This window comes from Manis javanica, chromosome 15, assembly GCF_040802235.1.
Source record: "Manis javanica isolate MJ-LG chromosome 15, MJ_LKY, whole genome shotgun sequence".
Classification (NCBI taxonomy): Eukaryota; Metazoa; Chordata; class Mammalia; order Pholidota; family Manidae; genus Manis; species Manis javanica.
The window spans coordinates 49,164,855-49,183,820 of NC_133170.1; the positions used below are offsets into that span (position 1 = coordinate 49,164,855).

Sequence of the window (18,966 nt, forward strand, 5' to 3'; positions counted from 1 at the left end):
TAACAATAGGCCACAGACCTTCAGAAAAAGGGAAAACTTAAATGTTTCTGTATATTTCAGAATTTCAGAATCACTAAGAATTAAACATATCTAATCATTTACTAGCTTTTTTCCTCTTTAGAATGTGTGTTCCTAGAATGTATTCACATCAATGGAAATTTAGTGCATGAGAGTTACCTTTAATCTTGTATTTTTATTACTAATCACAAAAGTTGGTTTGCAGTTGTCTTACTAATGGGTTTCAGTCCTGAGCAAGTTCACTATGGATTCAGTGAGACCAAAGAATGACAATGGAATGTTCTTGGGGTAAAAGGGTTTATACCCAACTTTATTCCCATGGTGGCAGGTCAGTCCCTAGAATCCAGTCCATTCAGAGCAAGTCGGCTTGCAGCAAGCCGGTCTCTGCCTCTGGGCCTCTCTGCCCCCACAGCCATCTCGTCTCTGTCCTCCATGCTGCCACCACTCTAGTCTCTGCTCTCCTGCAGCCATGCAGCCTTGCAGCCGGGCCACCATGTTGCGCAGAGCATTGGAGGAAGCTCTTTATATGAGTCAATAATAATGTTTACTTACACTATAGAGCTGTTACAAAAGATAGACATAGGATCTGGCACACAGTGGGTAGTGAGCTAGCCGACCAAGGCCAGGTGAGAATTCTGGCCATAAGAACCTTCACTTTATCTGCAGTAGGTCATTTTTTAAGTTATTTATAGTCTTTCTGAAAATAAATTTTTTGAAGACATCTATCTGCCTTTAGAACCATCTGGGAACCATCTCTGCTCTAACTCTACCAATTCTCTGTAGCTGACAAGGGAAATGTACATGTAATCTAGCTTGTTTCAAATGAACCTTGAAAAACAGTTAACAGATAACATATGTGCCAGATCCTTATGTCTATCTCTTGCAACAACCCTGTAATATAAGCATAAATCTTTCCTTTTATTAAAAATGAGGAAATAGAAGCCCAGAGAGTTTACATAAATTGCCCATAATCACACTCTCAGAGAATGATTGACTGAGATTTAAACCCACTGGTCTGATTACAAAGATTACATACTCTCCACCATACAATATGCCAACAAACGCACCAGCCCCTAATTAACAACTCATCAATCCCTAATCAACTACTCACACTCAGTTTCTCCAGGTGTCAACAGTAACCTAGATTAGAAACCTGAACTTATTTTGGTTGTCTCTTCCCATAACCAGTTGCACTCCTAGCATTTATAGTCATCAAGAATCACCAATCCCTGCCTACAATACCTCTTTCCATTCTATCCGAATTTATGCTTATGATTACTGCAATAGCTTCAAAAATGTAACTCATGCCTTATGTCTTCTTACATAACATTATTCTACATGACACTCATTATACTTCTTTTTAAGCCTAAGAACTACAATTGTTTTCTCTTGCCTATCATGTCAAATACATGTTCTCCACAACTCTATCATCTGGTCCCATCTTACCAAACTTGTTCTTAAAACTATTCCAGTTAGGTCTCCCTGCTATCTCCTCACACAAACATATAAATGGTTAAACACTATCTTCGAATTGTTCTCTAGATTTTATGCTGTAGATTTTCCAAACTGTGTCATTCTCCCAAACATTTATTTCCTTTGAAGGAAGAAACCACTTTCCCTTCTTGGCCCTTCCCAGTCATATCTAGTACAACTCATAGCCAATAATGTGTGCAGTTTGCAGAAAATATTAGTGGACAATCAAATGCCTTTTAAAGAATGTATGGAATAAATTACCTAAGGAACCCATGTCAAACGCTAGTGAAACTATTACAGATTTTTGGAAAGTAGGTATTATCAAGGACAGCTTATCTTCATCTAGAAGTCAGTGAACTGAAAAGGAAAAGGTAAAAGCTTCAAACTCATGGCAAATTGTGCAAACAAATTAGCATGTACTTTGTTTTGCAATTTATGTCTTAGTTGGGGAATAGGATAAGTATCTTCCAAAGCAGAAATTTAAAATTTAATCAGAAGTATTATTTTAACTTGAATATGGTGACAAATATTGCTTTTTTAAAAAAAACTGCTAATGAAATTCTCATTTCAGCACTCATTGTACAAAATACTGTCAGGCCTTTGAGGTAGAAACAAGGGCTATCAAGACAACACCCTTTACCCAGTTCCTAATCTCTAATGGTTCCTTCTACTCTCAAACAAGTTAGGTTAGTAGATATGTAATACAGTGTGGCTGGGGATCAAGAAGAGATCTGTTAGCAAGTTAGTGGATTTCGAAGGGTAAAAAAAGGTGTTTTACTCCCCACCCCTGAATCCTGATGGAGTTTGAATTCTAAGAACAGGAGGGCAGGGCCTACTACTATTCAAGACAAAGCAAAAGTGTAGTTTTCACACCATCTTTATAAATTATGTGAGTTCCAGATTTCTAATTCCCTTTTTAGATAAAAACTTAAGATCAGCAACACAGCCATAGTAAAAACTGTAAACAGTAACTGACAGCATGCCAAGTTTCTTGTTTGAGTTTACTACGTTCATAATGATTATGATGTTAAGTCATTTGTATGCAAAGAATTTCCTTCTTCAAAACACCTTGATCTTAGCATTTTTGGTTTCAACAGCGAATTGAAAACAGACATGAATCCTCATTACAAGGCCACCTCCCTTTTCTGAATAGTGAGGTTAAAATAGTTTGGTGGCATTCCAGATGGGAGGTCCCAGCCTGATGGGCTCTGGAGAACTCAGCCTACAAGCTGGTTTGTGCTGAGCCCACTGGCATCCTCCTACTCTGAAGAGCTGTCAGACCTCTCAGGGTAGGGGTGAGTTGAGAAGGTGTCACAGAGGAGGAAGGCAGTCCCACGCTGGTGATAACTGTGCAGCTGTGTACCCCTGCACATGCGGCATCTCTCATAGCAGCTGGCACATAGTAAGAGCTCGGTATGTTTTTCCTTTACTTTAAAATCCACTAATGAATGTTATCTACATGTATACTGCACTTGTAACTAATGTCTCTAAAATTGGGTCACATGAAATCTATAATCTTGAAACTGAGACGAATTTTCTTTTAAACTTCGTATCAATGTACTCACTTCTCAGATGAGCAAGCGCGCCAAGAGCTACAGGGGACAGAGAAGCCCCGTTCATGGTGACCTGATAAATGTCACACCACTTAAAGTACCTGGCACCTGGACCTCCTTTAACCTCGGGTCCATTCCCTTTGCCCACACATCACGTCCCTCAAGAAGCCACATCGTTTGATCTGAGTTGAAGTGGATGATTAAAAATGAATATTCAAACTTGCCTCCTAATTTCCAAAATCTGTAAGGTCCCTTAGAGATCCAGAAGTGTACTTTTACTCAAAGGAGAGAATAAAAGAAATTACTCTTTTCTTCACAAATTCTTATTTCAAGGTTCAGGTTGAAAGGGAGAATCCAGATGTTAATATGAAAAATGTAAATTTAAAGTAATATGGTTAATATTTCAATCAACAGAAAGGAGGAGAAAAAGACTATAATATACATGCTTGAAAAAACACTTTAGTATCTGTATTAAGCTTTCGTGTTAGAATATTCACAAAATGTAAGGGAAGAGAACATTTTGTCAGTGACTAACTTCGAAAAGCAAGTGAAAATTTAAAGGCACCCTGTTCAGTAAAATCCATGCAGCGGAATGAACGCTGCTCCCGCTTACGTCCTTACAGGTAAGGCTGTTGAACGACCGGACCCAAGTACGCGGCACGCCTCCCCACCTCCTTCCGCCCGGCCTCCGTCCCGGGACCTCCGGCCCCCGCAGCAGCCAGACATCAGGTGCCAAGTCACAAGTGCACAGAAACTTCCTCTTCTCCGGCGAGGGTGGGGCCTGGCTGGGTCTCCAGGCCTCCGACCCAGGCCCCAAACCCCGGTCCCTCAGGGCCTGGCCGCGCTCAGGGGTCCGGTTGGGCGCCCCCAAACCCGGGCCGAGCAGGGGCCGCCCGCCGCCCGCACCGCAGGCCGCGTCTGACCCTGCAGCCTCGCACCTGAGGATGTTATCTGCGTAGGTGAGCAACAGCTTGGACGCCTCCAGAAAGGTCTCCGGGGTGTTCTGGCACAGCTCAGCCACCGCCGGAGACGCGGAGCCCGAGGAGCAGCCCAGCGCTGCTGCCGCCATGCTTGAGCGCCGCGGCCGTTGCCGCCCCTCGAGCGCCGCGTTCCGCACTGAGCAGGCGCCAAAGCTCGCGGATGCTACTGCAGCCGGCCGGGCGGCGCGCGGGGCTGGTCGTGAGGGGCGGGGTCCTCAGCAGGAAGGGGCGGGACCTGGTCGTGAGGGGCGTGGGGCCTGGGCGTTGGGGGCGGAGCCTCGTTAGGGGGCGGGGCCTGGCCGTGAGGAGACTGGTAGGCAGGGGCGCGGCTTGGTCGTGAGGGGGCGGGCCTTGCGCACAGGGGCGGGGCCTTGTGAGGGACGGGGGCTGGTAGGCCGGGGCGGTCCCTGGTAAGTACGGGCGGTCCCTGGCAGGGAAGGGCGGAGGGCACTTAGCCTGGAGGATTGGGGGCTGTTTGGGGAGGGTGGGAAGCTTGGAGTTAGGAGGGCAAGGACCTGGTCGGCAGGGCTGCCGTCTTCGACCCAGTGGGCCGGCGATCCTGGTGATCAGGGCCAGGGAGCTTGGGCAGGAGCGGCGGGGTGGCGGGTGCAGGCCTGTGCTGCCTGGCGTCGTAGCCGCTGTGCTCCCCCGCAGTGGGCCTCGGTAGATCCAGCCACGGGGCTGGGGAAACGCTCCCACCACCAACCACCTCCATTTCCCCAAATAAAACAATCTTAGAGCTTCCTCCTCGCAGATTGCTAGGCCTTCCTGGAAAGATGTGGATAAAAGACCCCAGAAGGAAGGACCAATGTTCAAAAACAAACGCGTGGCTATAAACTCTGCCGGGTTTCTAGTGTTATGGATACTAATTTTAGAATTAGGTAAATGATTGAAAATATTTTGCATAAGTACTAGCTCAAATACAAAGATACTTCCGTAAAGAAGTGTTTTGCATATAGTGGGTTGTGGACTCAACATACTGTTGGTGACTAGCATAAAACACACAGTAATGACAAAATAAAATGGGCAAGGTGTGGGGGCAGTAAAAATATATATCTAACGAAGTACAGGCAGGTATTATTTCATGATTTTGTTTTGCAGGTAGATCATGTGATTACTGTCCTTCATTCCTCTTAGAAGATGAATCCTAAACGCATTAATCCTTGGTCTCACTATACCCTTGAGTCCCTCACACTGATGGATCCTTTTTTGGAGATCTAACGTTTCCAAACCTCAACAAGTATTTTTCTTGACCTAATGCTTTTAAGATATTTGCCTAGTAGCTTATTTAAATATTCCTGTTGCTTTATCTTCTGTTTGCTTTTTAAATTTGAAATTTTCTTTCAGTATCTCTGAGCAAGACTCTGAGCTATACCATCCACTTCAGTTACCATTCATCACTAGACATATGTGAGAAGTTTCTGATATGTAGGTTTTTGGACTAGCTTCTAAGACTCGTGTGTTTAACCAGTAGTATGTTGCTAGCTGCTGTAACTAAAATTATGTCTTAACACAAGAGAACTCTCTTGCTCACATAATAGTTTAATAATGCAGGTGCCATTATTCAGTGGGCAACTTTCCTCAAAGTAATGATTCAGGGACCCAAGCTCCTTCCAACCCATGAAATTAAGATCAAAAAACATATTCTAAAGGTCCAGGTAGTAAATGCTTCAGGCTTTGTGGCCATAAGGTCTCTGTTTCAGCTGTTTAATATTGCCTTTGCAGTTATAGTTCCATAGACAATGCTTTAAAATATTGGCATGGCTATGTTTCAATGAAACTTTTATTTACAAAACAAGCAGCCTGCTGGATTTGGCCTATAGCTTGCTAAGTCCTGCCATAGAGATGCAGAGACTTCTGCTTTTCGTGAGTAGTTGGGCAAAAAGAGGGCATACCTGCTTCAAAACCATACGTATGACACACAACATTTTCTCTACCATGTAATTGGTGAAAATGAAGCCCTATCTAGATAAAAGGAGGGAAGCTAGGAAATGTAGTCCCTGTGGGTGGATAGGTACCACCCACAACTCTAAAGGATACAGTGGGGTTATAACTTGCTGTCTCTACCACAAACTGTATTCACCTTAATTTGAGTTTCATTTTTCACATTTGTCCTTCTAATAATTGTATAAGATTATTATATACAATGTAGTACTTAAAACTTTTTTAAAGAAACAGGACACTTATTTTTTCAAATAAAATCTTAGGAGGAAACCCAGTATATACCAAACACCAAAGTGGAGGTGCTCTAGAACTGAAGCAGGAGTGTCTAAGGAAGAGAGGGACAGAATGCCATCAACTTAGCCTTCCCCTTGACAGCGGTAACGACTATAGAGCATTTTGTGGGGAACGTTCAACCACAGTGTGAACACCAGTGCCACAGAATTAACACTGTAATAATGATATGCAGTCTATAAAACCATAGACATCATCATTTCAAGGGTAATTCAGTAAGTTATTATAGATTACCTGAAATTTAAATCTCCTTCCAAATTACTTTATCAATACTTCTAGAAGTCAAAGTTCTTCACTAACTATAAAGTCTCTTGGATACCACAATTTATGAAGCTATTCAGGGAACTTACTATAATAAGGCACTTTGACTCATTGTTTTCTCTGCTTCTTCCACTTAAGACAAGTTGAAAATATTTTGATTTTTCAGTTTCGTTTAGAAACGTATTTAAACTATGATACCCATCACTGCTTCAGACAACTAAAGGTTGTTCTAGTATTAAGTCATCTTTGAACTGCTTATTTTTTACTTTATTTTCAATTTATTTGCTCCAAAATCATCAGTTTTTTTTCAAGGATTCCAGCTATAGTAAGCTCACCATCTTTAGAGTTGACACATGGTAACACTATTCTTTAATGGAAGAAAAAAAGAAATAACCCACTAAATTTTCCCCAGGATCAGTTTTGTCATCGAAGAGAAAATGTTAACTTCAATAAAGACCATCAGCAAGGAGAGGGGTTGAAGCCATTCAGGAACTGGTGTGGTGATTTGCTATTGTGTGATTGCATTAAATGATTAACCAACAATTATTTATAGAGCACCAGTTGAGTACAAAGCAGTCTGAGACAGGTGGCATAAGGGACTTTTAATCTAGTAGAAAAGATACAACTAATGATAACACCTTACATACAGATAGCCCTTTAGTTGATTTTGCAAAAGAGTTATTGTGAAAAGAAAAACAAGTCGTTTGGTAAGAACTGCATGTATCTAAGTATATATAAGCCAATATGAGTGTATGTGTATATTCATGCATTTCATAACCCATTCACCCACCAAATAATTTATTAGGTGGCTACGAAAGGCCAAGTACTGTGCTAGGCCCTGTAAAGTAGGTAAGTATGGACCCTGCTTTCACAGAAGTCAGTGAATTTACAGTGGTGGTTAGACCAGCAGTGTCAGCATCACCAGCGAACTTGTCAGAAGACAGATTCTCAAGCCCCATCTTTAAACCCCATTATCTGTGTAGTAATAAGCCCTTCAGGTGATTTTGGTGTGCAGTAAAGCTTGAGAACTCCTGGTTTAGGGAAAATAAAATTTCATGGTGAGCTGGTTTCATGGAAAAAAACTTGAATAAACACTTGAATTTGGAGGCTAAGGAGGTGGAAGAGGAGGACTTCTAGCTGTGGGCACTGCCCACACTTAATCAGGGACAATACCCTAGTAATATTTCCTAAACATCCCCTGCATCTCTCTCCCTTGCCATTGCCTTTGCTCAGGGCCTAATCTTTTGTCCAGTCTTAACTCTCTTCCTGTGTCCATTCCTGCATCCATGGAAGCCACCCCACACACTGTGGTGACTGATCTTTCTAATGTACACCTCTGCTCGTGTTACTCTTCTGGTAAACGTTTTCTGTGGCTATCCCTTGCCCACACTCTATGGTGTCAGAAAATAGGCAGGTAACTTAAATGTATGAAGTGGCTTTGTCTAAGACAAAAAGGAGTAGCAGAGACCTGGTGAAGAGAATGAGAGAGTTTCCCATATCCTTCCTAGAGGAATTTAGATTCAATAAAAGAATGTTGTGATCCAAATTAGACCAGGGCTGCCAATATATCATCTCTGATCTACAGGATCAAATCCACTCTTCAGCATGAAGCCAATGACTTTTTGTGGTGAGCCCCTGCTTTACTCTCATGCTTTGTTGCTGCGTCCCACACCTCAAATCTAACATTGGCTGTATTGAACTGCTGGCATTTTGAAAGATACCAAGTCTCCAGGCTGTTATTCTACTCCAACCTTCTGGATGCCCTTTCCCACTCAGTTTAATAGACAAACATTTACTCATTTTCAAGATGCAGTTCAAAGGTCACTTTTTTGAAGCCTTTCCTGACTTTGAAAGGTAGCATTGACCTGGTTGTTCCCTTTACATTACAATACAGTAATTCTGTTCTATTCCATGATAGCACCTGTTTCAATAGTTTGCACATTTCTATGACTGTCTTCCTTTACCAGACTATGAACTTCTTGAAAGCAACAGCCATGCCCTATTATTTTTATATGCCAGCTTCTAGCACAAGGTAGGAGGAAAACAAGTGTTGAAGAAGATCAGTACAAGCAAATATACAGAGATGTAAACAGAAAAGCTAATGGCAGTCCAGAGACAGATAAGTTTTGCTGGATGGAAATCTATTTTTTAAAAATGGAGATGTATTTGGAAAGAGTTTTGAATCAGATCACAAAAAATTCAAGAAACTCTAAGAAGTCTGAACAGGAGGCTATCATAAGTGGAGTCTTTTTGAAGATTTTGGTGTAAGAAAACACCATAATATTGTAGCAAGGAATATAGGACCAAGTCATATGCAGCTATTAGAATATCATAAAATTTCCACCCCATTCCAAACCAAAGGGAAGGAGATCAGAGGTACAAGTAAAAAAGAAATGACTTTTTGGTGGTTTTACTTTTCTATAAGATTTAAATTGATATGTCACTTCTTATCCAAGGTAATTTTCCAATATTACAAAAGAAAAACAAAACAGCACATTACAACTATGTTTCCTATATGTTTGACCTTAAGGAAAATATTGTATGTCTTTTTATACTGCAATTTAAAAGTACTGCACAGCAATGAAAAGAGATTAAGTTTGGGTACATCTCACTCAACGAATGTTACTTTATAACCATGTGTGTTTGTTTTAATTCCTCTGAAAGTCACTCTTGTTACTGAATGAAGGTCATACTCAGAAATGATTGAAATGGCCTTGGTTAAGGATGGCTCAAGTCATAGTGGGCTTCTCTAAGCTATTTCAGAGAAAGTATATTTCAAAACTCACTTAAATCCAGTACTAACCAGGAAAAGGTAAGCTTGACTCAAATTCTTCTCTAGAGCTGGGGAAGAAGTCACAGCACTCTACCTGGAAACAATCACTTTAAGGGACTTTGTTCAGAAACAAGTATGGCTGGGAGAAATGCTATAATCAGCTGCAGAACATATATTGTCTATCCTTTAGCTAAAGAAGAATAAAGAACACAAAACACACCTGGCACCGTATGTGAACAATACATGGTCATCTAAATAAATACCACCTTGCTGAGTTCTTTTTTTGTATTTTCATATTGTTTTCCCATCATAGATTCACAGCTAGCTCTGAGCAAATAAAGTTCTGAATTTTTCAGACACTTAGAAATAAATGTCAATATTTTTCCCTGTTCTTGTCTGTATTCTTGTCAGACATTGGCTATACTATTTTGAATGCTGCCCTATTATATTACAAGCTTTATTTATTGTAGAAATTATAGTAAATAAGGCAAATTAAAAATAAGGGGGGACATCATAATAACTGTGCATTTTTGTAGACCTTAAAGAAGTCTTTTTTTTAAAAAAAACGATATACTGTATAGCTTTGTAACTTCCATCTCCAAACACAGTCTGAACATCTTTGGACATTAACACTCACTTACAAAATTATTTTAAATGACTGCCTAGTATTTAGATGTACCACAAAATAAACCAGTTTCCTGATGTTGAGCATTTTGGTTAGTTCTACTTTACTATTACAAATAAATTTGAGAGGCATAGGAATTTCCTTAATTCTTTCCTAGGATTCGAGTAGACTATAACTGCCCCTTCTCCTGCAACAGGAGAATATAGGCATTATCATCATCTAAAAATAAAAATCCCCTTTTTGATGGACAAAAATGCTGTATCATCGCGTTTTGGGCACGTTCTTGATTATCTCCGGGTCACCGAGGTTGCGAGACAGGAGTTTCCGGGACAGACGCCAGCTACCTGCTGCCGCCCGCTAGGCTGACCTTCACCAAGGTGATGCGGGGGCGGGGCCACGGGCCCGGATGCATGCGCCCAGCCAGCCAAACGGCACGCCTGCGTTTGCGCGCGCATGTGCGGACGAGCCCGTGCGGACGGCGGCTGCGCGGCCGGCGCGCGGCCGGGTGAAGGTACCGCTGATAGCTCCGCTTCTATTCCCGGCCCTCCGCTACACATTCCAGGCGGGGTAGGGTCGGGAAGGGGTGTCGGAGCACCTGGGGTCCGCTTTCATTTCCTCTCTCCGTGCATTCTTTCAGGGTGTGTGTGGTGGTGCTTGAGAGGCGGTGTCGGGAACTGGCCCCACCTCTTCACTTCCCGGCCGTCGTAGGCTGGAAAACCAGTTTAATCAACACAGTTTGAAGGTCAATAAAGTCCGCTTATCGTTACCTCAAAGAATAGGCCCTGAAATGTGTTTTGTCTCACTGACACCAGAAGTGCTGTTTAGCATAAGCTCTCATAATCCTGGAAAAGGATGCTTCGTGCAGCCCATGTCAGGCTAGGAGTGCCTTTATGCTTTTCATTGTGTAATTCTGTTTCGGTAAATTGAATCATCATTTCACTTCCTTGTCTTCAGATGTCTGAGGGTACTTCGAGTGTAACAAGGGAGTTAAGTCCAAACACGTGGTTTGATAAGTATAAATGAAAAGGATGTTAACATTATTTTCCCTGTCCTCGTTAACAGCTCACACCGAGCACCTGAAAGAACACCTGGGGTACTGTTTCTTAGGCCTGTAAACATTTAAACAACAGGAAGTACGGCCTGGACGTATTGTGGTCTGTTACAGGAACGTGTTTCTGATCATCGGCATATCAACCATGATGTCAAACTGCTTGCAAAATTTCCAAAAAATTACAAACCCTCATCATCTACATTCAAGATTATGTCAGCGATTAATAAGAAGTAAATGGAGGTTTTTTGGAACTGTGCCAACGTCCAGATTGTGTAGGCAGGTTGTCATTACTGGCATTGGTTTAGTGACTCCTCTTGGTGTTGGAACTCAACTGATATGGGATCGTCTTGTCCTAGGAGAGAGTGGAATTGTGCCACTGGTTGGTGAAGAGTATCAGAGTATTCCTTGCAGTGTTGCTGCTTATGTGCCAAGAGGTTGTGATGAAGGTCAATTCAATGAACAAGACTTCGTGTCCAAATCAGCTATCAAGTCCATGTCTTCTCCCACCATTATGGCCATTGCGGCTGCAGAGTTAGCCATGAGAGATTCCGGCTGGCATCCTCAGTCAGAAGCTGATCAAGTGGCTACCGGTGTTGCAATTGGCATGGGAATGGTTCCTCTTGAAGTTGTTTCTGAAACTGCTTTGATGTTTCAGACAAAAGGCTACAATAAAGTTAGCCCATTCTTTGTCCCTAAGATACTGGTCAATATGGCAGCAGGCCAGGTCAGCATTCGATATAAACTCAAGGGCCCCAATCATGCCGTGTCCACAGCCTGTACCACAGGGGCTCATGCTGTGGGAGACTCTTATAGATTTATAGCCCATGGTAGTGCTGATGTGATGGTGGCTGGAGGCACAGATTCCTGCATTAGCCCATTATCTCTTGCTGGGTTTTCCAGAGCCCGCGCTCTGAGCGCAAATTCTAATCCTAAATTGGCATGTCGACCATTTCATCCAAAGAGAGATGGTTTTGTGATGGGAGAAGGTGCAGCTGTGCTGGTGCTGGAAGAACATGAACATGCTGTTCAAAGAGGGGCTCGGATCTACGCAGAAGTGTTGGGCTATGGGCTCTCAGGTGATGCTGGTCACATAACCGCCCCCGATCCCGAAGGACAAGGTGCCTTAAGGTAAAGACTGGTTTTTTCATTCATAGTATTTCTTCAAATAAGACATAGTATTGGACTCTCAAATTAGAAGAACTTGCAGTACCATGCTTTGGTGTATGGTATCCCTGCTGTTTTTCCATTTCAGACTAAACTGTTTTTTAATTCTTTGCTTCATGATGTCTGAAATATTTGAAAGCATTTTTTTTATGAACATCCTGACAAAAATTGAATCTTAGTTACGCCAGTAAAGTTGGGAAGATGGCCATGTATGTCTTTACCAAGTTTTCATGCCCCCAGTTGTGCTAAACAACTGTGAGTGTTCTCTCCCACAGTCCTCTTTGGCCCTTCATCAGACTGGGCAGGAGAGTTAACCCTTTCTTCTAGATGTGCCTGGTCTCTGCTTCATTTCAGCAGGGTTCTGCTGTTACTAAATCAGCACTTCCCAACCTTTAATCACCCAGATGCATATTCTGACCCTGTAGGTCTCAGTGGTGCTTGAGGTTCTTCATTTCTAACAAGACCATGCTGCTGGTCTGAGGACCACACTTCGAGAAACGAGTTGCTGTTATTGTAGAAGAGATAGTTAAGTTAAAAAAAGAAAAAGTCTCTGTAAATGTGTTACTAGGTTAGCCTGCTTAGGTCATATAATGTTTTAACCAGTTAAATTAGCCAGGGGTGGCAAACCTTTTCTGTAAAGGGACAAATAGTAAATACTTTCAGCTTTGTGAGCCATAAGGTCTCTGTCACAACTCAATGCTGCCTACTAGTGTGAAGGCAGCTATAGATAATTTATAAATGGATGGGCATGTTCCAGTGAAACTATTTACAGACACAGGCATCTGGTCAAGCCCATTGTTTACTGACTCTTCAGTTATACTTTTGCGTTTTAGTGAGTAGTTGCTGGTACTACAAAAGTCAAAAATAGTAGCCAGCTAGATGAAGAAAAAATGAAACCTTTCAGCACACTTCATATTGTAGTCTGAGCTGGAAGTCTGTGTAGCTCAGAGATGAGGAACTAATAAGGAAGGTGTAGGCATACATGAGATTTTCAAAGGTTCTTCCACAGAAATGTTTTATTTTTGGATTTGTTTGTTTGGCTTGGCTTTGTACTTCTTCATTTATTTGGGATTCTTATAGCCTAAGTAGGATTTTTTGGAAGGTTATTTGAATTACTGAAGTACTGCTGAAGACATTTTTAGATTACTGGGAAATATGCCAAATTTTACATTTAAATGTGAAAGAAAATTAGAACATGGTTATAGAACTTTTCTCTACATTTTAGATCTCTGTATACACACACCCTACTGATAAAAAATTCCTAGAAGAAAAATTACTCCAGGCTTGAGTCAACATGGTTTTTTCCCCCCAGGGAAAAAAAGCCAATTCAAATAAATGGAAATGTGTTTTATTAGAGATTATAAAATCCATAGGTTTGAGTGTTTTTTCTCGTGCTAGATCCGAACAAAGCTTTGGGGGTGCCTCATCACTCCCATGCAGATGGCATTCTCACATGGCAATCCAAGCTGGGGTCTGTTATTAGAGCAAAGGATTCTCTTCTTCCAATATACTTGGACATTTCTTCCACATAAGCCATACAGACCCTGAATCCTGTCTTAAAATTAAACTTAATTCTGATAAATTATAAATTCTTTTCTTATTTTGTTAGATGTATGGCTGCTGCTGTAAAAGATGCAGGTGTACATCCTGAAGAGATCTCTTACATCAATGCACATGCCACTTCCACGCCGTTGGGAGATGCTGCTGAAAACAAAGCCATCAAACACCTTTTTAAAGACCACGCTCGTGCCCTCGCCATTTCCTCAACCAAGGGAGCCACGGGACATCTGCTGGGAGCTGCGGGGGCAGTTGAGGCTGCCTTTACTGCTCTGGCTTGTTACTATGGAAAACTACCCCCTACTTTAAACCTGGATTGTACAGAACCAGAATTTGATCTCAATTATGTTCCACTAAAGGCACAGGAATGGAAAACTGAGAAAAGACGTGTTGGACTCACCAATTCCTTTGGTTTTGGTGGTACTAATGCAACTCTTTGTATTGCTAGCATGTAGGATAAATGATTTGTAATTAAACATTGATTTTTAAAATGTTATAAACTATATTAATGGAGAAATAATATGTTTATATAAATACATATACTTATGTGTCAATACCCGATCCCCTTTATCTGTGTCAGGGTTTCTCAATTCTGGCACTTGATACTTTGGGCAGGGTAATTCTTTGTTGTACAGCTGCTCTGTACATTGTTAAAATGCTTAACACCATCCTAATCTCTACCCACCAAATCCTGGTAGCACCCCTTTCACAGTTGTGATGAGCAAAACTGTCTCTAGGTATTGTCAGATGTTTCCTGGGGGGCAAAACAGCCCTCAGGTGAGAACCACTGATATGTTTTCCTAATACTCTAGGTGAAACAACTCTTTATGATATTTCACCTGTGGTGGTCCCTTTCACCAACATTTGATGAGTAGCTGCTCTGTGCTAGGCAAGGTTGGTGCATCTTAAAGCCCCAGGCACACGATTGCCTTACAATGTAGAGAGAAGGAATACCAATACAACTGAAAGTTTGTATCACTGATCAGTATTCTTTGGATAAAGCAGTCAGCCAGCAATGATCTCTTTACCTCTTACTATATAGTTCACTTTTCTTCTGTCTATACAGACATTCAGTAAATTAATGAAATTTCCCTACACTCCCAAGCCATCAGTTCTCTGAGAGAAGGAGGTGAAATTGCTTTGGCATTTCTTACTCTTTTTGTATTTCCAGTGGAAGCTGTGGTAGACAGTTCTTGTGTTTTCTCCCAGCATCCCATCATGAGTGCTGCTGGTGCCTCTACTTTCACTACCTCCGGGCTTTCTCTAAAGCCAAGAGGTCTCATTCATCCCCATCTGGCTGGCAGTCCTGGGAGAGGGACAAGTTCCCTCAAGGCAACACTCAACTAGTGAGAGGTGGGGGCTGGTTGGTAAGTGCCTCGCCTGCCCTCGGAGGGTTTCCAGCCAGGTAAAACTTGAATGTTCACAGCATTAGCCAGCTCAGTAACTACCCCCCTTTTTTACTTCCCTGTCCCTCCTCCCCGACTTTTAATCCTACTCCCAGGAATCACCTTCCAAACAAACTACTTTGTGTTAGGCTCTGCTCTCTGGAGGACTCCAACTAAGAAAGTTTTTGTTGCAGTGGGAGTTTGTATATCAAAGTGAGTAAATGGATAAGTGGGAAGTATATATTTCTGCAGAAGTGAATAGATGGTGTTCCTCACATTTAATAGAAGGAATATATTGCCTACCCACTAATCGTGACTTTATGCCCTATACACCTAAGACTTCAGCCATGTTCATTCAGCCATGATCAATTTTAATTCTTATTGACTCATATTAATTTGTTTAACTGAAATTTGCTCAGTGCTCACTATGGACGTGGTTTTGTATTGGCTGCCAGCAGTATAATGATGTGTCAAGAACGGTTTCCTAAAAGAAGCTGAGGCCATAAGGGTAAAAAGGTCTCAGCCAGGTTAAGGAGGAAGAAAGGGAAGAAAGGAAGAATATTCCAGCTAGGAGAAACAATGTGGAAATGTTAGAAAAGTTAGAACATTTGTATTAAACCTGAACACATACAGCCTGAGATGGGGGAGGTGTGTTGAATTAGGAGATAAAGCCAGGAAATCTGGTGGAAGTTAGGTCACAAAGAACCTTACAGGTTTTGTTAAGGCAGTAAGAGTAATAGGAAGCCATTTAAGGTTTGGGGTGTTAACGGCGGTTTGTAATGTGTCAACTTGGCTTGGCTGAACAGCATTTCTCAGAATTCTCCTTATTGTGTGTTTTTTGATGAGGACTGGCTAAGAGATTCTTGCAGGAGATTGGAGTACGGAAGCGAAGCAGCAGCCGCTTTGTAGCTCATACATGTGGATTTGCTGGCTCACCTCCTTGATGTGAGGCAGTGGCTGAGTCTGCCACTGCTACAGCTTCCCCTGAACCCTCTTCAGTTGTTCTGACTTCTAGGCCAGGTATGTGTTTAGCTCCATGGTGATGAAGGGCCCCAGCTTCTGCCCGTTTCTTCAAGATCAGAGGCAGCAAGAACAGACCAGTTTCAGTTCATTCTTGTGCTTGTGGGTTCCAGCTTATTATTGAAACTTTACATTCATCTTCCCTTCCCAGCTGCCTGCCCTGTGGACTTTAATCTCCCACATCAGAAAATAACAGGTGAACATAACAGCCTTACAGACACCAGTTCTCATAATTGTGTAAGGTCAAGTCCCGATAACAAGTTATCTATATATTTATATTGATCTTAGTGGTTCTGTTTCTGTGATTGAACCATGACTGTTACATGTGAAGAAAAATAGGAATAACATAATTACATTTTCTTTTGGAAATATCACTCTGGCTGCAGAGTGAAGAACAGATTGGAGGGAAGTTTGATTCCTATGAAGGAATCAAGTCCAAAGGGTGTTGCAAAACCCAAGTAAGAGAAGATGGTGGCCTGGGTAAAGCAGAATACCTTGACCCAAGGTTCTTCCAAAGTTAAAAATCATTTTTTTAAAAAAATCGTTACTGAGGGATGATTTATGTACAATAAAATATACCCATTTTAAGTGTATACAATTAAATGAGTTTTGATAAAGGTGTACACACCCTCACATAACCACTACCTCAATCAAAACCTAGGGCGTTTCCATCTCCAAAATTGCCTTGTGCCCCTTTGCTGTCAGTCCCTCAGCTCCAGGCAATCACTGAAGAACTTCCTGTCACTAAAGTAGTATTTGTCTTTTCTAGAATTTTATATAAATGGAGTCATACAGAATATACTCTGGTGTCTGGCTTCTTTCACATGCTTTTGAGATTTCTCCATGTTTTTGAGTGTATTAACATTTCATTCCTCTTTTATTGCTGACTTTAAAAAGTTCTTTAATCAATATAGATACCCTTGACTTTTATTCCATCCCTAATCCCTACTCACTTTATATAACATTTTACTCTATATCAGTATAATTTTCTAACTGAATATACATTGCCTTTTGGACAGAAGACAAGGTTTTTAAAAATTTACTAGGACTGTTGATAGCTTTTAAAGCAAAGAATCTTTCCTTGAAAAGTACAAATGTGCAAGGATGTAATAAAGGATACATGGATACATATATAAAAATATATGTATATGTGTGTATATATATATGTGTGTATCTACAGATACACATGTTATGAGAATACTAAAAGAACTGCTAGAAATTGGTGATTATTACCTAGGTCTAGTTCCAAAAGCATATAATTGTTTGTGGACTCAAATATTCCCACCAACAACCTTCAACTTCCATCTCAGGCTCTTTACATTTAATGAGAAAAGTAGAGAATTTATTATAATAAAAAGAAAAGCTCATGTTAATTCAGGTCCTCTGAGAAGTAGATACTGAGACAGGATTTTCTGTGTCAGAGATTTGTTGGGGGAATGGCCTGAAGGATAAAGGAAGAGGGGTGGGAGAAGGCCCCCACCACAATGAAGTCTTTGATTTAGGTATATTCTGCATCCTGATGATGGCAGTGATTTGGTGTGCCTTTCGAAAGCTGTTCCAGCATTCTGTGAGGCTGGCTGCTTCTGGAGAATGCAATATGTGATCCAATTCACAGACCCAGTGTCACTGGTGTACCGCTGTGGCCCATTTGGCTGCGCAGTAGGTGCCCCTGCTCAGTGTGGAGGTGTCATCAAGAGGATGTATGTCACGGAAATAATAGTTTCCTTGTCAATTGTGTTATAATAAACTCTTATCAGACTTTAACCATGGCCATTTTTTAGGTACTTTGTCATATATAGATACTTATTGTTTTACTCTGATGCTTTGCAAAAGTGTTCCTACAATGTGCTTCATCTTCAAGGTGATTCATGAAAAAATCTGACCAAGTACTGGTTTCTGATAACTAAGATCATAACACTGAACTGATTAGGAATTTGCAGAGCTTTAATGGAAAAACTGATGAGGATGACTATAATATTTATGAATTTTTATTAGAAATGTTGGTTCTTTTATGTTTTGCTCCAAACTTAAGAAAATCTCTTTTCTCTTAAAAAAAATTTACTTTGCAAACAAAGATGAAACATTTATCTTTTTCTCCTTACCTGATCCCTCCAGATTTGGAAACTCTTAGTGAATATTTTATTTTTCATACAATTTAGTCATTTGCATCAGTCCATTAAGAATCTGTTCTCCTTGTAACAGGACAAACTGCAGCCACTGGGATGAACTTGAAGCAGCTTGGCTGGAGGTCACTCAAAATCCCTGGCCATTTACCCTTTGCATTGACAGTTGGGCCATTCTAGAGGGACAATGGGAAGCTGAGGGGTGGGAGATCATGATTCAGTCCTTGTGCAGTCAGGACGTGTGGAAAGACCTTTGGGTTTGCCTGAAAGTGACTGAGGCAGTCCTCACCGTCTTCCATATCTCGGCTCAAAGGGTGTTGACACCCCTGGCAATCAGGAAGATACCCTTGCTCCAGTGAGAGCCCTAGCAACTGACTCTTCAGTGGATAGGGCAGATTAGATGCATAGGAAAAGTGGTCATCCCATCCTGAGTGGGATGGTGTATTGCCAAGGATGCTGGATTGCCCTTGAAATGCAGTCACTTGGTTAATGCAGTGGTGGTATGTCCTGTGTGTGCTGGGCAACACCTAAGGCAACTGCCAAAGGGCTCAAGCCATCCGCTGGAGTTCCCAACTGGAGAGAGATTGGCAAATTGATCACATTGGCTTCCTCCCTCTCAGTAAGGGTTCTAAATGTGCCTTGGTTTGTGAAGACACGTCTCGCCTAACCCAGGCTCTCCCTGCCACTGCATAAATCAGGTCACCACTGCCAGGTGATGAGGGAGACTGGGCCCCCTGTACAGACAGCC

At 41.6% G+C, this 18,966-nt stretch overlaps 2 protein-coding genes across 6 annotated transcripts in view; one reads left to right on the forward strand and one right to left on the reverse strand.

Annotated features, from left to right (window-relative positions):
- NGLY1 (N-glycanase 1) overlaps nt 1-4,206 on the reverse strand; it is a 53,133-nt gene extending 48,927 nt beyond the window's left edge. The window contains exon 1 of one of the 2 annotated variants that reach the window (XM_037008589.2): nt 3,983-4,206. In XM_037008589.2, coding sequence (XP_036864484.1) covers nt 3,983-4,113 — 131 coding nt within the window. In that variant the 5' untranslated portion in view covers nt 4,114-4,206. The remainder of the gene's footprint in view (nt 1-3,982) is intronic. The other variant, XM_037008588.2, reaches the window with a different exon arrangement.
- A 196-nt stretch (nt 4,207-4,402) lies between these two features.
- OXSM (3-oxoacyl-ACP synthase, mitochondrial) lies at nt 4,403-16,683 on the forward strand. Of its 4 annotated transcripts, XM_037008590.2 has the most exons (4): nt 9,893-10,429; nt 10,556-10,660; nt 10,981-12,097; nt 13,743-16,683. In XM_037008590.2, the coding sequence occupies exons 3-4, from the start codon at nt 11,115-11,117 to the stop codon at nt 14,143-14,145; spliced, it is 1,386 nt and encodes a 461-aa protein (XP_036864485.1). In that variant the 5' UTR covers nt 9,893-10,429; nt 10,556-10,660; nt 10,981-11,114; the 3' UTR covers nt 14,146-16,683. The 4 variants fall into 4 exon arrangements, with proteins under 4 accessions (XP_017501801.1, XP_036864485.1, XP_017501799.1 ...); XM_017646312.3 differs by lacking the exons at nt 9,893-10,429; nt 10,556-10,660 and adding an exon at nt 4,403-4,434; XM_017646310.3 differs by lacking the exon at nt 10,556-10,660 and having other exon boundaries at nt 9,893-10,485.
- The last annotated feature ends 2,283 nt before the right edge of the window (nt 16,684-18,966 follow it).

Excerpts from the sequence above, each read along its gene's own strand:
- OXSM (XM_017646312.3), top strand. The coding sequence starts at position 11,115 with ATGATGTCAAACTGCTTGCAAAATTTCCAAAAAATTACAAACCCTCAT. Across the intron at positions 12,098-13,742 it reads GAAGGACAAGGTGCCTTAAG|ATGTATGGCTGCTGCTGTAA; the intron begins GTAAAGACTGGT and ends TTATTTTGTTAG.